Source organism: Tursiops truncatus, chromosome 3 (genome assembly GCF_011762595.2).
Source record: "Tursiops truncatus isolate mTurTru1 chromosome 3, mTurTru1.mat.Y, whole genome shotgun sequence".
NCBI lineage: Eukaryota > Metazoa > Chordata > Mammalia > Artiodactyla > Delphinidae > Tursiops > Tursiops truncatus.
In genome coordinates this window covers 170,939,113-170,955,668 of record NC_047036.1, presented here as the reverse complement: position 1 = coordinate 170,955,668, position 16,556 = coordinate 170,939,113, and the positions used below count along the sequence as shown (strand labels likewise).

The 16,556-nt window shown below is 57.2% G+C and overlaps 1 protein-coding gene across 2 annotated transcripts; it reads right to left on the bottom strand.

Moving 5' to 3' along the window:
• Nucleotides 1-162: 162 nt before the first annotated feature.
• PLPPR3 (phospholipid phosphatase related 3) lies at nucleotides 163-15,844 on the bottom strand. 2 transcript variants are annotated; one of them, XM_073803593.1, is made up of 11 exons: nucleotides 14,197-15,844; nucleotides 13,523-13,973; nucleotides 13,078-13,198; nucleotides 10,150-10,197; nucleotides 2,769-2,954; nucleotides 2,549-2,690; nucleotides 2,268-2,463; nucleotides 2,118-2,175; nucleotides 1,861-2,034; nucleotides 577-1,561; nucleotides 163-444 (listed from the first exon to the last, which is right to left on the bottom strand). In XM_073803593.1, the coding sequence occupies exons 1-11, from the start codon at nucleotides 14,273-14,275 to the stop codon at nucleotides 200-202; spliced, it is 2,685 nt and encodes an 894-aa protein (XP_073659694.1). In that variant the 5' UTR covers nucleotides 14,276-15,844; the 3' UTR covers nucleotides 163-199. The 2 variants fall into 2 exon arrangements, with proteins under 2 accessions (XP_073659694.1, XP_073659693.1); XM_073803592.1 differs by lacking the exon at nucleotides 10,150-10,197 and having other exon boundaries at nucleotides 164-1,561.
• Nucleotides 15,845-16,556: the final 712 nt, after the last annotated feature.

Below are 16,556 nucleotides of genomic sequence, written 5' to 3'. Positions count from 1 at the left end.
ACCAGACAGATCCCTGTCCCCAGTTGCGCGTGCAGGGCCCCGGAGGCCGGGTCTGCCTGCTGGGCCCTGCGACCGAAATGACACTCCAAAAAGCCGCACCCCGCTCAACGATCGCCTTTTATTGTCTGATGGGGCCCCACGTCTGAGTTCGGCCAGACCCCCCCACCCCGCCCCCTGCTGCGCGGCCCCGCCCCCACCCTCAGTCCTTGAACCTGCGGGCCGCCTGCATCTTGCGGTAGTAGCTCTCCGCCTCTGCCTCCACGGCCTCCCGCTCACACAGCACCAGGCCGCCCGCTTTGCGCCGCAGTGTCGACTCTCGGCTGGCCGGCCCCAGGGCCCCGTCGGCCACACCCAGCGGTGGCAGCCCCTCGCCTGTGGCCAGGTTGACGGTGGCCACGGCCCCAAACCGCGGCTCCTCCTGGTCCACGTCACCAACAGAGGAGCCTGGGGACACGCCCGGGGGCTTTGGTCCCCCACGGAAGCCGCGAGCCAGGTCCCCCAGCTCATAGCCGCCCTCCCCCTCAGCCCCCTTGGCCCCACCGCCCGCCGCCGCCTTCCACTCCCAGGGCCCGTTACCCGCAGACAGGTGGACCACAGGGTGGTGGGGCGCATGGGCGTCGATGGTGACGATGCTGGCGGAGTCACGGTCTGACGGCGACCTGTACTGGGAGGAGTCGGAGCTGGCGCTAGAGGACGAGGCCGTCTCGGCCGCCTTGGGGCCCGGCCCGCCTGGGGCCTTGGACATGGCGATGACCTGCAGCAGCCGTGGCGGGTTGGCCACGCGGGGCTGCGTGGAGGCTGTGGCCACCACGGTGCCGCTCTTCTCTGCCATCATGAGCCATTTGGCCCGCACGGCTGCGCTGCTCTTGGGGGACAGGCCTGCCGCAGCCTGGATCCCCTCCTCGGGGATGTGCACCAGTGGCTGCGGGCCAGCCCGCGGCGGGAGGATGACCCGCGGCCCGAGCCCCGGCCGTGCCTGGACTGTGGGGTACAGTGAAGGCGGGGCTGGACCCCCTTCTTCCCCCTCCTCGTCCTCGTCCTCCTCCTCGTCCTCCTCCTCCTCTTCCTCCTCAGCCATGGGCTCCGCTGGCGCCCGCAGGTGCGCAGAGCTGGCCTCGTCCGGCAGCCCCAGGCCGCGGCCCTCCAGCGACTTCTGCTTCCACTCGCTGATGAGCTGCTTGGATCGCGAGGCGTCCAGAGGCACGTGGATGGTCATGTGGCGGCGGGCGGGGTCATCGAGCGAGGGCGTGCTGACGCGGGGCAGCGTGTGGCTGAAGGTCACCATGTTCTCCTTGCCCATGGGGCTGCGTGGGGCCAGCAGGTCCACGTCCACGCTGGCCCGCTTCAGGCTGCCCAGTGAGGTCTTGTCGCGGGCCACAGGCCGGGGCACACCCTCCAGCCGCCCGGGGGGGCCCAGCTCGTCGGTGCTCACGGACTTGTTCTGCTGGTACACCGAGTCGTGGCCCCGCTGGGTCAGCGCCCGCAGCGCATCCTTGGCAGGCGCCGGGGCCGCTGGTCTCTCTGCCGGCGGGGCCTGGAAGTTGCCCACAGCGTGGCAGGCCTAAGGATGAGACACGGGCTGGGCGTGGGGCCGGCAGCCAGAGACCAGGGTCCCCAGCAAGCCACAGACTTGCCGTGGGAGTCCGAGAGGGGGAGTCCGAGAGGGGAAGTCCGCCTTTCTCCCAATGGGACAAATTCTGGCCTCAGGTCGCTCACTCTGCACATTGGGCAGGTCTGGGCCCGTGAGGTTCTGCCTCCAGCTACCAAGGGACAAAACTCAGCAGAGTCCCCCAGGGTGGGGCTGGCCTCCCCCCTCAGACCTCCCCCTGGGCACCCAGACCTCTCCCCTCAGCCCCTCACCAGGTAGGCAGCGATGCCAGCACCAATAAGGAAGCCGGCATAGACATCCACGGGGTGGCTGCGGTACTGCGTGATCTGGGTGAGGCCACAGACACCCGCCGCGATGGCAAAGGAGAACACCAGAATGGGCTTCAGCAGCTTGGTGGCGTCCGAGATGACCGAGTTGAAGTACATCTGCAGGGGGGCAGGCCGGGTGGTCAGGGCAGCCGGTCCTGGTGGGGTGTCCAGGGCATGGGGCTGGGCCGGCCGGGACTCACCGACACGTAGACAGCAGCGAAGGCAGACAGAGTGGCATGCTGGGATGGGAAGGTCTTCCTGCAAGAGGCACCCGGGTGAGCCCCACCAGCTCTGGGCCCCTGCCTCAGTTTCCCTGCATGCTCCACGGGACGGGGGCCGGACACGCTCACCGTGCAGACAGGATGGCGTGGGTGTCGTGGCCGGAGCAGATGTCCTGCGTGATGTAGGGGTTGGCCTCACACGATGTGCCCAGCAGGGTGTAGTTGGGTTTGCAGACCGTCAGGAAGAAGGGTGCGTGGTAGCCCGTGGCCAGCTGGATGACGTCGGTCACCAGGGCTGTGGCACACAGGCCGAACACGTGGACGCCTGCGGGGTGGGAGGGTTAGGGCCGGGCGCGGGAGCTGGGGCCAGACCCGCCCCCCTCAGCGTGCGGACGCCGTGGGGGACTCACCTACAAAGCGCACCGTCCGCCGAAGGAAGGAGTTGAAGTTGCAGCCGCCGGCGTGGATGCTGCCCTCGGGCCCGCCCGGGCCCCCGCTGCGGCCCCACAGCCGGGACTGCATGCAGTACAGCAGGCCCTCGCCCACCATGATCTGCCAGACGGGGAGGTGGCTCAGTCGGGCTCCCGGCCGCGGTGCCCACAGCCGGCCCCACCCCGCACCAGGACTCACCGAGGCCGCAGGCGCAGCGAAGGCCAGGCTGAGGAGCATGAGTAGTGGGATGAGCTCCTCGCTGGTCTCCACGTAGGGCATGGAGAGCGCGCGGTCGTAGCACTGGAAGCCCACCTTGGCCGGCTTGAAGAGGTCGGTCAGCTCCAGGAAGTAGAGAGACACGACGGAGGACGCCACTATGGGCAGCTGCAGGAACGGGACTGGCCAGGGTCACGCCACACTCGCTGACGGAGTCATCCGCCCATGAATTCAGTCCCTTCACTGATTCATCCACCTATCCACATGTCCGTGCTGCTGCCGTTCACCCACGGATCAGCTCATTCAGCAATCCAGTGACCCACCACCCATCTGGGTAACATCCACAGATCCATCCATCCAACAGAGCCATTCCTGCACCCCTAACTCACTCATCGATCCACTAATCAGCCCATCCATCAACATTCCTTCCATGCATCCATCCGTCATCCATCTGTTCACGCATGCTTCCTTCCTTCCTTCCATCTATCCATCCATCAATCAACCAACCCACACACCCATCCACCCACCCATCTATTCATCCATCAGTCCATCATCTGACCATCAACCCTACCCACCCACCCACCCACCCATCCATCCATCCATCCATCCATCATCTTCCATCATCCAGTCATCAATCCACCATCCATTCATCCACTTAAGCTTCCTTCCTTCCATCCACCTATCCATCCATTTACTCACCCATCCATACATCTAACCATCCATTCATCATCCCACCCATCCCCTCATCCATCCATCATTCATTTATCCAAACAACCATCCATCCATCCATCCAACTTCCAACATCCATTCATCCATTTATTTATTATCCATCCATCCACCCACCCACCCACCCATCCATCCATCCATACGTATGTCCATCCACCTACATTTCCATCCTTCCCTCCTTCTTCCCTTCCACTCACCTACCCACCCATCCATCCATCCATCATCCATCCATCAATCCACCATCAATCCAACCACCCATCTATCCATCCACCCACTCATCTATCCATCATCCAACCATCCACCCATGCTTCCTTCCATCCATCCACCCACCCATCCATCCACCCATCTATTCATCATCCATCAACCCATGCTTGCATCCTTTTTTCCTTTCACCCATCCATCAACACACCTACCCATTAGCCATCGATCCATCAACCCAACCACCCATCCATCTATCCAACACCCACCCCCCCATTCATCCATCATCCATTCATGCTTCCACCCAACCACTCACCCATCCACCCACACATTGATCCACCCTTCCTTCCTTCCAGCTAACCATCCTACCCACCCACCAATCCATCCTCCCATTCATCCATCCACCCACCCACCCACCCATCCACTCATCCATTCATCCAAACACCCATCCCTCCATCCATCAACTTACAACATCCACCTATCCATTTATTCAGTTTCAATCCATCTGGCCACCCACCCACCTACCCAACCCACCCTTCCATCCATCCACCAATCCTCCCATCCATCAATCCATCATCTTCAATTATCCATCCATCAATCCACCATCCATTCATCTATCCATTCATGCTTGCTTCACTCACCACCCATCCACCCACCCACCCATCTATCCATCCATAATCCATCCACCCATTCATCCATCCACTATCCATCCATTCATCATCGATCCTTCAATTATCTTCCATCATCCATCAATCCACCTCCATTCATCCATCCGTTCACTCATGTTTCCTTCCATCCATCCACCCACCCATCCATGCATCATCCATCCATCCACCCACACTTACTACCCTCCACTTACCAACCCACCCACCCATCCATCCGCTTACCCATCTATTCATCAACCCACATACCCATCCAACCATCACCCCATCCATCATTCATCCATTCATCCCTCCCATCCATCATTCATCCATCCATTCATCCATAATGTAGCCATGAATTCACCATCCATCCATCCACTTATCCTTCCTTCCTTCCTTCTTCCATCTATCCATTAACCAATTCATCCATCCATCAATCCACCATCCACTCATCCATCTACTCATGCTTGTTTCCTTGCTTTCCTCCTTCCTTTCATCCATCTATTCACACAACCATCAACCAACCCACCCATCCATCAACCACCCATCATCTTCCATCAGTCCACCAACCATCCGTCAACTCATCCTTCCTTCCATTCATCCATCCACCCAGCATCCACCCATCCATCCATTCATCATCTTCCATCACCTATTCCTAACCTAAATCCACCATCCATCCATCCATCCATCCACTCATCCTTCCATCTAGCCGCCATCCATCGGTCTACCGTCCATACATCTACTATTCATGCTTGCTTGCTTCCTTTCTTCCTTCCATCCATTTATTCATACATCCATCCACCTACTCACCCATCCATCCATCCATCACCCCACACATCCATGCATCCATCATCTTCCATCATCCATACATCAATCCACCATCCATACACCCACTCATTCTTCCTTCCATCCATCCATCTTCCAAAATCAATTCATCAATCAACCATCCATTCATTCATCCACTTATGCTTCCTTCCTTCCTTCCATCCATCTATCCATCCATTTACTCACCCATCCATACATCTACCCACCAGTCCACCCAACCATCTATCCATCAACCCACTCATCCATCCATCAATCCACCTACCCACCCACCCATCCATCATCCATCCATCCATCCACCTCTATCCATCTATCCATCCACTCATGCTTCCTTCCTTTGATCCGCCCATCCATCCCTTCATCCTTCCTTCCATCCATCAATCTACCCACCCACACACCCATCAACCCGTCCACCCATCCATCCACCCATCATCCATTCATCCACAAACACCCATCCATCAGCTTCCAACATCTACCCATTCATTTATTCATTATCCATCTATCTGAACACCCATCCACCCACCCATTCAGCCTCCCATCCATCATCCACCCATCAATCCACCCTCCATCCACCCACCCACCCATCATCCATCCATCTACCCATCCATCATCCATCCATCTACACTTCCTTCCTTCCTTCCACCCACCTATCCATCCATTCAGCAACACACCCACCCATCATCCCTCCATTCACCCATCATCTTCCAGTATCTATCAATACACCATCCATCCATCCTCTTGTCCTTCCTTTCTCCCATCCATCCATCCATCCATGCACATCCATCCATCAATCCACCATCCATTCACCCATCTACTCATGCTTGCTTCCTTCCTTCCATCGACCCATCCATCTACCTGTGTATCCATCCACTTACTCACCCATTCATCCATCAGCCCACCCTCCCACTCATCCATCCAACCACCACCTATCTACCCATTCAACAATCATCATCCTTTCATCCAAACACCCATCCCTCTGTCCATCACCTTCCAAAATCTAACCATCCATTTGCTCATTATACATCTGACCACCCATCTTTCCTCCCATCAATCATCCATCCACCCACTTATCCATATTCCATCCACCCATTCAACCACACACCCACCCACCCTTCCGCCCACCCATCCATCATCTTCATCATCCATCCATCAATCCACCATCCATCCACTCATCCTTCCTTCCTTCCTTCCATCCATCCATCATCCCACTCATCCATCAATCATCCATTCATCCAAACACTTATCCCGTCCATCAACTTGCAAGATCCATCTATCCAGTTATTCATTTTCCATCAGACCACCCTCCTACTCATCTGTCCATCCATCCACCCTTCCTCCCTTCCTTCCATCCACCCATCATACATCCATCCTGCCATCAATCCACTCACCCACACACCCATCCATCCACCCACCCCACACACCCATCAAATCATCCATTCATCCAAACACCTATCCCGTCCATCAACTTGCAACATCCATCTATCCAGTTATTCATTTTCCATCAGACCACCTTCCTACTCATCTGTCCATCCATCCACCTATCCTCCCTTCCTTCCATCCATCCATCATACATCCATCCTGCCATCAATCCACTCACCCACACACCCATCCATCCACCCACCCACACACCCATCAAACCATCCACCCATCCCTCCATCAGCCCACCCATCCATTCACGCATCCATCCTCCCATCCATCATGCATCAAACCTACATCCATCCACCCACCCATTCATGCTGCTTGATTCCTTCCTTCCATCCATCCACACACTACCCATCCATCCACCTGTTCATCCATCTATTCATTTGTCATTATCCGTCCTCTCCCATCATCCACCCATCAATCCACCATCCACCTACTCATTCTTCCTCCAACCCACCCATCCACCTATGCATCCACCCACCCACCCATCTACCTATCCTTCCCTCCACCTACCCATCCATCATCTGTCCACCCACCTATGCCTCCTTCCACCCTTTCCTTCTTCCTTTCTTCCACCCACCAATCTTTCCACCCACCAATCTTTCCACCCATGCTTGCTTGCTTCCTTCCATCTACCCACGCATCTATCATCTGTCCAACATCTCCCATTATCATCCATACATCAAACCATCCATCCACCCACTCATCCTTCCTTCCATCCATCCATTCATCCATCAATCATCTTCCATCATTCATTCATCAATCCACTGTCCATTCATTCACCTACTTATGCTTCCTTCCTTCCATCCATCCATCCCACTCATCCTTCCTTCCTTCCATCCATCCACCTACACCTCCTTCCTTCACTCCTTCTTTCCTTCCTTTCACTCATTACCCAACCATTCATCTGTCATCCATCAATCCATCATCTCCCATCATCCATACATGAATCCACAATCTATCCACCCACCCATCCATCCATCTACCCAATCTTCTATCCAACATCCAACCATCCACCCATGCTTGCTTCCTTTTTCCCCTTCATCCATCCATCAACCCATCCACAGATTCACCCACCCATCCATCCACCCACCCACCCACCCATCTGTCCATCACTCACCCACCCATTCATCCATCCATCATCCATCCTTCCATCATCTTCCATCAGCTATCAATCCACCTCCATCCACTCACCCAACCATTCCATCATCCATCCATCCATACTTCCTACTTCCACTCACCCACCCACCTAGCCACCCACCCATTCATATATCAACCATCCAACTATCATCTTCCATCATCCATCCATCAAACTACCATCCACTCATCCATCCTTCCTTCTATCCATCCATCTGCCCACCCACCCATCTATCCATCCATCCACCCACCTACCCAACCATCCACCCACCTCCACTTCCTTCCTCCCTTCCCTTCTTCCTCTCTTTCACCCACCCATCCATGAACCCTTGTTTGCTTGCTTCCGTCCTTCTTTCCATCCATCCACCCACCCATCTGTCATCTATCCATCTTCCATCATCCATCATCCATCCATCAATCCACCATCCATCCACCTCTCCTTCTTTCCTTCCATTTCATAATTCATCCATCCATCATTTTCCAGCATCCATCCATCAATCCACCATCCATTCATCCATCCACTCCTGCTTGCTTGCTTCCTTCCACCTATCTACCGATACATCCATTCACTTACTCACCCATCCATCCATCAACCCACCCATCCACCCATCCACTCTCCCATCCACCCATCTATCTGTGCATCCATCTATCAACCTACCTATTCATCCATCCATTCATCAGCCCACCCATCCTCTCATCCATCCATCATCCATTCATCAACCCACTCATCCATTATCCATCCATAAGTCCACCATCCATCCACTTACTCATCTGTCTATCCAGCCATCCACTCATCAATCATCTATTCATCCAAACACCCATCCATCATCAACTTCAATATCCATCTATCCATTTATTCTTTTTCCATCCATCCAACCACCCACCCATCTGTCCACCCATCCACCCATCCTCCCATCATCCATCCATCCACCCACCCACCTATCCATTTTCCCATCCATCTACCACCCATTGATCCATCTTCCATCATCCATCCATCAACCCACCCATCCATCAACATCCATCCATCTATTCACCTATCCTTCCTTCCTTTCATCCTTTAATCCACCCACCCACACACCCATCGACCCATCCATCCATCACCTATTCATCCATCCATCCATCTACACTTCCTTCCTTTCCCCCTTCCTTTCTTCCACCCACCTATCCATCCATCAATCCACCATTCATGCATCCACTCATCCATCCTTCCTCCCAACCATCATCCATCCATAAATCCACTATCCATCCATCATCTATTCATCCACTCATCCATCAATCATTCATGCATCCAAACACCCATCCCTCCATCCATCAACTTCCAACATCTATGTAACCACTTATTCATTTTACATCCATCTGACCACTCGCCCACCCACCCATCTGTTCATCCATCCACCCATCCATCATCCATCCCTCCATTAATTTCCATCATCCATCAATCAATCCACCTCTATCCATCCATCCATCATCTTCCATCATCCATCCATCTATCCACCAATTCATGCTTCCTTCCTTCCTTCCATCCACTCACCCACCCATGCATCCATTCATCTTTCCACCCAACCATTCATCCATCCACCCAGCCTTCCTTCCATCCACCCCTCCCTCCATCCATCCACAAATCAATTATCCATCCACTTACCCATCTATCAACCCAACCATCCACTCATCCATCAATCATCCATTCATTCAAACACCCATCCCTCTGTCCATCAACTTCCAATATGCTTCTATCCATTTATTCATTTCCCATCCAGCCGACCACCCAGCCAGCCATCATCCATCCATAAATCCACCATCCATCCATCCACTTACTCATCCATCCATTAACCCACCCATCCACTCATCCATCAAGCATCCATTCATCCAACATCCACCCATCCATCCGTTCATCCACCCACCCTTCCTTCCATTCATCCAGCCATCCACCTATCCATCCTCCCATCCATCTATCATCCATCCATCATCTGCCATCATCCGTCCACTCATACTTGCTTCACTTACCCATCCATCCATCAACCCACCCACCCTTCCACTCATCCATCAATCATCCATTCATCCATCCATCCATCAATGCACCCACCCACCCACCCATCCGTCTATCTACCCACCCATCATCCATCCATCCACCTATACTTCCTTCCTTTTCTTCCACCCACCCATCCATCCATCAACCCACCCGTTTCCCCCATCCAACTATCACCCATCCATCCATCCTCCCTTCCTTCCATCCATCCATCCAAGCACCCATCCTCCATACATCCTCCATACATCATCTTCCATCATCCATCTACCAATCCACCATCCATTCATCCACCCACTCATGCTTGCCTCCTTCCTTTCTTCCATCCATCCATCCATCCACCCACCCATCATACCACCCACCCATCCAACAGTCCATCCATCCACCCACTCACCACTTCATTCATCTCTCTCCTCCAGCTACCCTTGCTGTCTTGAACAACCTAGAAACAACAGACAGGTTCCTGCCTCTGGGCCTTTCCTCTCAGGGATAGAAGGACGCACTTAGACACTCCTCTGGGGTGTCTGGCCCTCCTCGGAGACTCCCTCCCTGGCACCAGCCTCTCCATCCCTTGCGCTGCTTTATTTCCTCTGCACCCTGTACCTCTATGTGCCAACTTCACACTCAGCCCTGAGAAGATGGGCATCTGGTCCATGGCAGGTGCTGAATAAATGAACGAATTCTTTGAATCATTCATTTGTGCAACTGTCCTTCTGCACACCCTGATCATGTGTCCTCAGGTGACAGGCACACAGCACACATGACACTCCTGCTCACAGCAGCCGTGACGAACGGGAAGGAGGCTGAGGTTCAGGAAAACTGAGCTGCGTTTGACCAAGTCGCAGACATGGCGCCCGAGGAGGGCAGGGGGAAAGGATCTACACCTCACTCACTCACCCACTCGTGCTGCAAAGCTACTGAGCAGATTCCAGTGGAACCTTCTTATGGAAGCAGAACCTCCCGGTGTCCTCTGCCTCCCCTTCTGGTCCAAGGATCTCAAACTCAAACCCCCACCAGGGCCAGGTGGGGCTGGCACATCTGGGGACCAGAGAGTAGGCAGGCCCCTAACGGCGCCCAGCTGCCTTGGGAAGCCCCCACCTCCACTCGATTTGTACGGCGCCTTGAGAGGGGCCTCGGCCCTCCATGCAGCCCTGGCCGGGGGCTCCCAGAGGGGAAGTGCCAAAGGTGGGATTGCAGGAGCTGGGCTGGTGTGCAAGGAGCGTTTATTGAGTGCCTGCTGCATGTAGGCATGAGGCCCAAGGCAGTTAAATGAAGCCACCTGCCTGGGCTTGCATCCTGGCTCCACCTCTTCCTGACGCCTCAGTTTCCCCAGCTGAAAACAGGACCAATAAAGTGGCCACCACCCAGGGCTTCAATGCAGGACTGGATAAGCAAATACACTGAAAGCGCTTAGAGTCTGGCGCACGTGGAGCCTGTAGTGGTATTAGCAGCAGTTAGCGGCTGCCTCCGTGATCACGGTCAGGGTCATCTGGCTTGGCGGGCAGACAGCGTCAGGCCACAAAGAGGGTTTACGTGGGGACTGGGAAGCGCCTTAAAATCACCAAATCTCTCCGCGACAGGGTCGTGCTGAAGACCCCGCACGACCTTCCAAGTCCCAAGCCGTGTGGCTATAACGCCTGGCCGGCTCCCCTGCTTCTCCTCCAGCCTCTGCCCGCATCTGCCCGCCGGACCAGACTGGAGGGAGAACCGGCGGCCCCGCGTGGCAGGTTGGGTGGTGGGGGTCCCCCATCAGAGCCCGCCACCACCTGAGGGCCTGTAAGTGCCTCCGGAATCCCACCACCCGCCTCTCACCGCTTCCCAAGACCCTCGGCTGAAAACCAGGAACCCCTCAGCGCGTATCTCTGCACCAAAGGAAGATCACTCACACACACCCACGATGTCGAGCCAACTTGCTTGCTTTGGGGGCGTGTGTGTTTAAAAACAAAGAAAAGAAAAAAAGAAGGAATGGAACACTGGCCGTAAAGGAAATGCAGACCGGGACTGGGATATGGTTTTTCACCCACTGGGTCGGTCAAATCCAGACGCCGCTAACGCTTGGGGTAGACGCAACTGCGGGAAAACAGGCGCGCACGCGGGCGCCTCCGTGGGAGGACTTTGGGGTCTTTCCCGAGTGACCACACCCTGCTCCCCAGGGAGGTACCCTGCAGATAAGCTCTGCACACTTGTGTGGGGTGACACAGGCCAAAGGGCTTAAAGAGTCTCCTTCTAGGAATGTCTGTGAGACACAAAGGCTCGGAAGCACCCGAGTGCCCAACTCCCTGGGGCTGGGGCCCAGCACTGGAGTACTACATGGCGGTGAAAAAGGATGGGGCACCATTTCCTGGGACGATGGTAAGCAAAGATCTCCGCTAGAAAAAAGCCAAGGGCAGGAACTTGTGTTTGCAAAGGTGGTGGGGGGAGGTTGCACATTTGGTGGACTTCAATGGGTGTGAAAGGTTTTCTGGGAGGGGACACAGGGGAGAGTAGTGGGAAGTGGAGGTGGGTAGGCGCCTGGGGAGTGGGGGTGCTGTCTCCGTGATGCCTGGAGAACACTGAGAAGGTACAACCTACTGTAATGAGGATTCAAATGCAAATCTGAGGAATCATCAGATTTCCTGCCCGTTGGGGAGGTACGTGCCCACCAGCCTGGGTGACCCTGCACAGGGTGGCAGGGGATGCTGTTTGCTCAGGTCTGGTGACCCGCCCCCCCCTCCACCCGCACCTTGTCTGGGCCCCTCGCTGGAGCTGGGTTTCCCGGCACGGCAAGCAGGGTGCACTGTGGGTAACCCAGGTGCTAACCATCTAAGTGTGGCTACGCGTTGTCTGGTCATTAGCGCTTAGTATGTGCCAGGTGGCTGCATTTACCGTCTTTTACTTTTTAGACACTCACGAGGCCTTCACTCTGTGCCCAGCCTGTTCTATCAGAGCCTGGCGAAGTGCAGGAGCCTCCAACATTAGCAGAGGAGGGATTTCAACTCAGACCTTCAGGCCTCCGGTCCTCACGCTGGAGGAAGACACCGCATCCATACCCCGCGCCCCGCCACCCACGGCCCCCAGCGCCTTGCTCCAGCCCCTTCATTTGCGCTGCTGACCCGTACCCCAGACTGCAGGCCCCGCCTCCCAGCATCTGCCCAGCTCCTGCAGGACAGCCTTCTGCGGCTCTGCAACGCCTACTCGTCCTACAGAGCCCAAGTGTTCTGACCCACCGCACCCCCAGGCACCCTAGCTGTGCCCGTCCCTCGGCGTGGGGGTCCCCGAGGACCGGCGGAACTGAGGCCTCTGCCCCTCCCCCACCAGCGCGACCACCCCCCACCCCACTCACCTCTACGAAGTAGAAGCAGGGCAGAAGCGTCATGCTGTCCTTCGGGCTTTTATTCTTCTCCTTGGTCGAGATCATGGTGCCGGGGGCGCCACAGGCCGTGGTGGGAGGGGACGAAGCCGCGCTGGAGGAGGGAGGGGCGCAGACTGAGCCCTGGGGGGACGCGGAGCCCGGCGCCCGCGGAGGAGGGGCGGGCCAGGATGCGCAGGAACCGCCCAGGGAAACTGAGGCCGGGGAGAGGGGAGCCCCCGGCCTCCCCCGCGCACTGCGGCCCTGCCCAACGCTCCGGCTGCCACTCCGGATGGGGAGCCGGGAGGGGGCTCGGCAGAGAGGGCGGAGACGGCCTGGCCGAGGGGCCTCCGGGCCGGGGTCCGTCCCGCGCGTCAGGGCGGGGGCCTTCGGGACCCGAGGAGCGGTGGGGTCCTCGCTCAGCCCGAAGGCCCCTCACCTGGCGCGCCGGCGTTCTGTGGGCGGAGCTGGCGGCGACGGGGGCTGCGGCGCGGCTAGCACAAAGCCGGCCCCTCCCCCGCGGGGGCGGAGGGGAGGCGGGGAGGGAGGGGCCCCGCCCGGCCCGAGACCCCGCGCCCGGCGGCCTAGAGGCGGCGCTAGGGGCGGGGGCTCTTTGTCTCGACGCGTCGGGGGCGCCGCGCGCGTCCGTCGCCGTCCCCGCGCCCCCTGCTCCCGCGCCCTTAGTCTCTGGGTCTCCGGGGTCTCGGTCTCCCGCGGGGGCGGGCATGGGCCGGGGTTTGCGGGCTCCTCCCCTCCCGGACCTCTCGGATGGGCCCGGGGAGCCCCATCGAGGCCGGGCGCTGGGAGACTGTCCTGGTCTCCGGGTTTCTCGCCTCTCTGCCCCCCTTTCCCGGCGCGCGTTTCCATGGCGAGCTCCCGGGCGCCCGAGCCTTCGGGAGACAAAAGAAGCTGGGGGGGGGGGGGCCGCCCTCACTCCCGGGCCCCCGCACCGCGCACCGCCCACCTGTCCCCTGCGCCCCGCCGGGGTCCTCTCTCCGCTCGTCCAAACCCGGCCCCTCGCCGGGCCCACAGCATCCAGGACGCACGGCCCTGGATGCCCCGGGATGCGCGGGCGGCGGCGGGGCCCTCGTGGTGAATTCACGTGAGGCTCACTTAGGCAGCGCTTGCTCTTTTGCAGGTGTTTCCTCTTTTCCACACACAGCCATGCGGGGTGGGACCAGCTGACCGTCATTTGACAAGTGGGGAAGCTGAGGCCCCCGGGAACTTAAATCTCTGTCCACGGTCTCCAGGCCCCGCTGAGAACTGGAACAGACCCCCAAAATCAATCCCGCAGTTAAGCGTCCAGTTAAGGTCGGGGGTGAGGGCTGCACGGATGGATAACCCGGTGTGTGCAGCCATTGGGCTTTATTCGCACGCAGCTGTTCACACTCCAACCTGGTCCTGGCCGTGGCCCTTCTTGTTTTAAGAGACTCAGCTGCATGTGTCTTCAAAGATGACTGTATGCGCGGTTAAGGGTGGGGCCCAGAGGGTTTGAATCGCACCGGGGCCTCCATTTGCTCACCTGGAAATGGGCATAACAAGGCCGCTTTGCGCATGGGGCACACCGGAGCTCTCTGTCCTGCCTCCCCAGGCCTGATGCCCACTGGGCCTCGGTTTCCCTGCCAGCCAGGGGCGGAGCCTGGGCTGGGCAGCCGTTGGGAATCCCGGTGTTGAAAGGTGACCACAAACAGCCCTCTGGAGGCGGGAGGAGGGGAAAGTGGGGCAATCGCTCTTGGGGGCCTCCTGGGGGGGGGGCAGGAGCAGGAAGGGGTGTCCTGGGAGACCCTCCTGACAGCTCAGGGCAACAGGAGAGGGTCTGGGGGAGTATCAGGAACCGAGGTGGGGGTATTCTTCCTGTCGATCCCCAGTGGTGGAGGAGCGAGGCTCGGCTGTGATGGCACATGGCCCAGCAGTAGGGCCTGGACTTGCTTCTGGGGCACTAGGGAGCCATGGCAGAGTTTAGAGCAGGGAAGAGGGATTGAGCACGCTAGGTGCTGCTCAAAGACTCCTGCACGTATTAACCCACTCGATGCTCACCACAGCTCTACTGGGGGTGTGGCAGGAACTGTTCACGTCCTGGTACCCAGACAGGGAAACAGGGCCAGAGAGGGGCCCTTGAGGTCACCCAAGTAGGAAGGGATGGACCTGTGGGCTTTGGAGTCACCCATCTCTCTGGCTGTGCTCTGCGCAAGACAGCAGCCTGGTCCACGGGCAAGGACAGGGTGGGCGGCAAGTTGGGCCCTCAGGAGGGAGGATGCCCAGGTGAGATCCAGGGAGAGTGGAGACGGGAGGCAAACTTGGGGGGACACTGGTCTGAGGCAGAGGCCATGCGGGGGACACGGCTGGGCGGTGGGACCGTGAGACTCGGCAGGGACCAGGCCTGAGCCCCAGAACCCCACCATTCAGGCTGGGTGGAGGACTGCAAGTCCGCCCTGACCCCTGTTCCCGCCACCCTCCCCAGTCCTGCCTTGCGAGAGCCCCCTCGAGGCCCCAGACAGGAACTGGTGTCCTAGTGTCCTGAGACGTGGGGTCCACCACCAGCCCCAACCTCTTGGTGTCTCCTTGGAAATAAATCCTATTTTTTTTAAATTGAGCTGTCAAAAATAAGTAAAAATAAAAAATTGAGGTGAAATTCACATGACATAAGATCACCCATCTTAAAGCATCACATCCGCTGGTTTTTGGAAGGAACATTCACAGAGTTGTGCAGCCAGCTAATTCTAGAACATTCCGTCTCCCCCAAAGAAACCCCATTTCCTTCAGCTATTATTCCCCTAACCCCCTAACCCCCCCAGCCCCTGACAACCAGGAACCCACTCTCTGACTCTGTGGATCTGCCTGTTCTGGACGTTTCCCATCAACAGAGTCACACCCTGTGTGTCCTTCTGTGTCTGGCTTCTCTCACTGAGCATCGTGTTCTCGGGGTCCGTCCACGTGGTAGCGAGTGTCAGAGCTTCACCCCTTTTCACGGCTGAGTGATGCTCCCATGTGTGGAGGGACACGTCTGTCTGTTGAAGGGCACTTGTGTTGCGTCCACCATTTGGCCGCTGTGAACACACGTGTGCAGGTTTCTGAGGCCCTGTCTTTCGTCCTCTTGGGCACGCACCTAGGCGTGGAACTGCTGAGTGATATGATAATTCGGTGATTAACGTTTTGAGGAGCCGCCAGGCCTTCCCCGGCCCGCGGCACCACTTTACATCCCTGCCAGCCTGTCTGAGGTTCCAGTTCCCCACCTCCTCACCAACACTGTATTTTTTCTGCCCTTTTCATTCCAGCCATCCTAGTGGGTGTGAAGTGGTGTCTCGCTGTGGTTTTGATTTGTGCATTTCCCTGATGACTAATAATTTTGAGCATCTTTTCACGGCATGTTGGCCATTTGCGTAGCTTGGGAGAAACGTCTATCCAAATCCTTTGTCCATTTTTAAGTGGATTCTTTGTCTTTTTGTTGTTGAGTTGGGAGAGTTCTTTATATA

What these genes read in the sequence shown, in the direction of transcription:
- PLPPR3 (XM_073803592.1), bottom strand. Translation starts at nt 14,275, where the DNA reads ATGACGGTCAGCTGGTCCCACCCCGCATGGCTGTGTGTGGAAAAGAGG. An exon ending in TCGCTGCGCCTGCGGCCTCG is followed by an intron (nt 2,691 to 2,768) that starts GTGAGTCCTGGT and finishes CCCGTCTGGCAG; the next exon opens with ATCATGGTGGGCGAGGGCCT. An exon ending in CACGCCATCCTGTCTGCACG is followed by an intron (nt 2,176 to 2,267) that starts GTGAGCGTGTCC and finishes TGCCTCTTGCAG; the next exon opens with GAAGACCTTCCCATCCCAGC.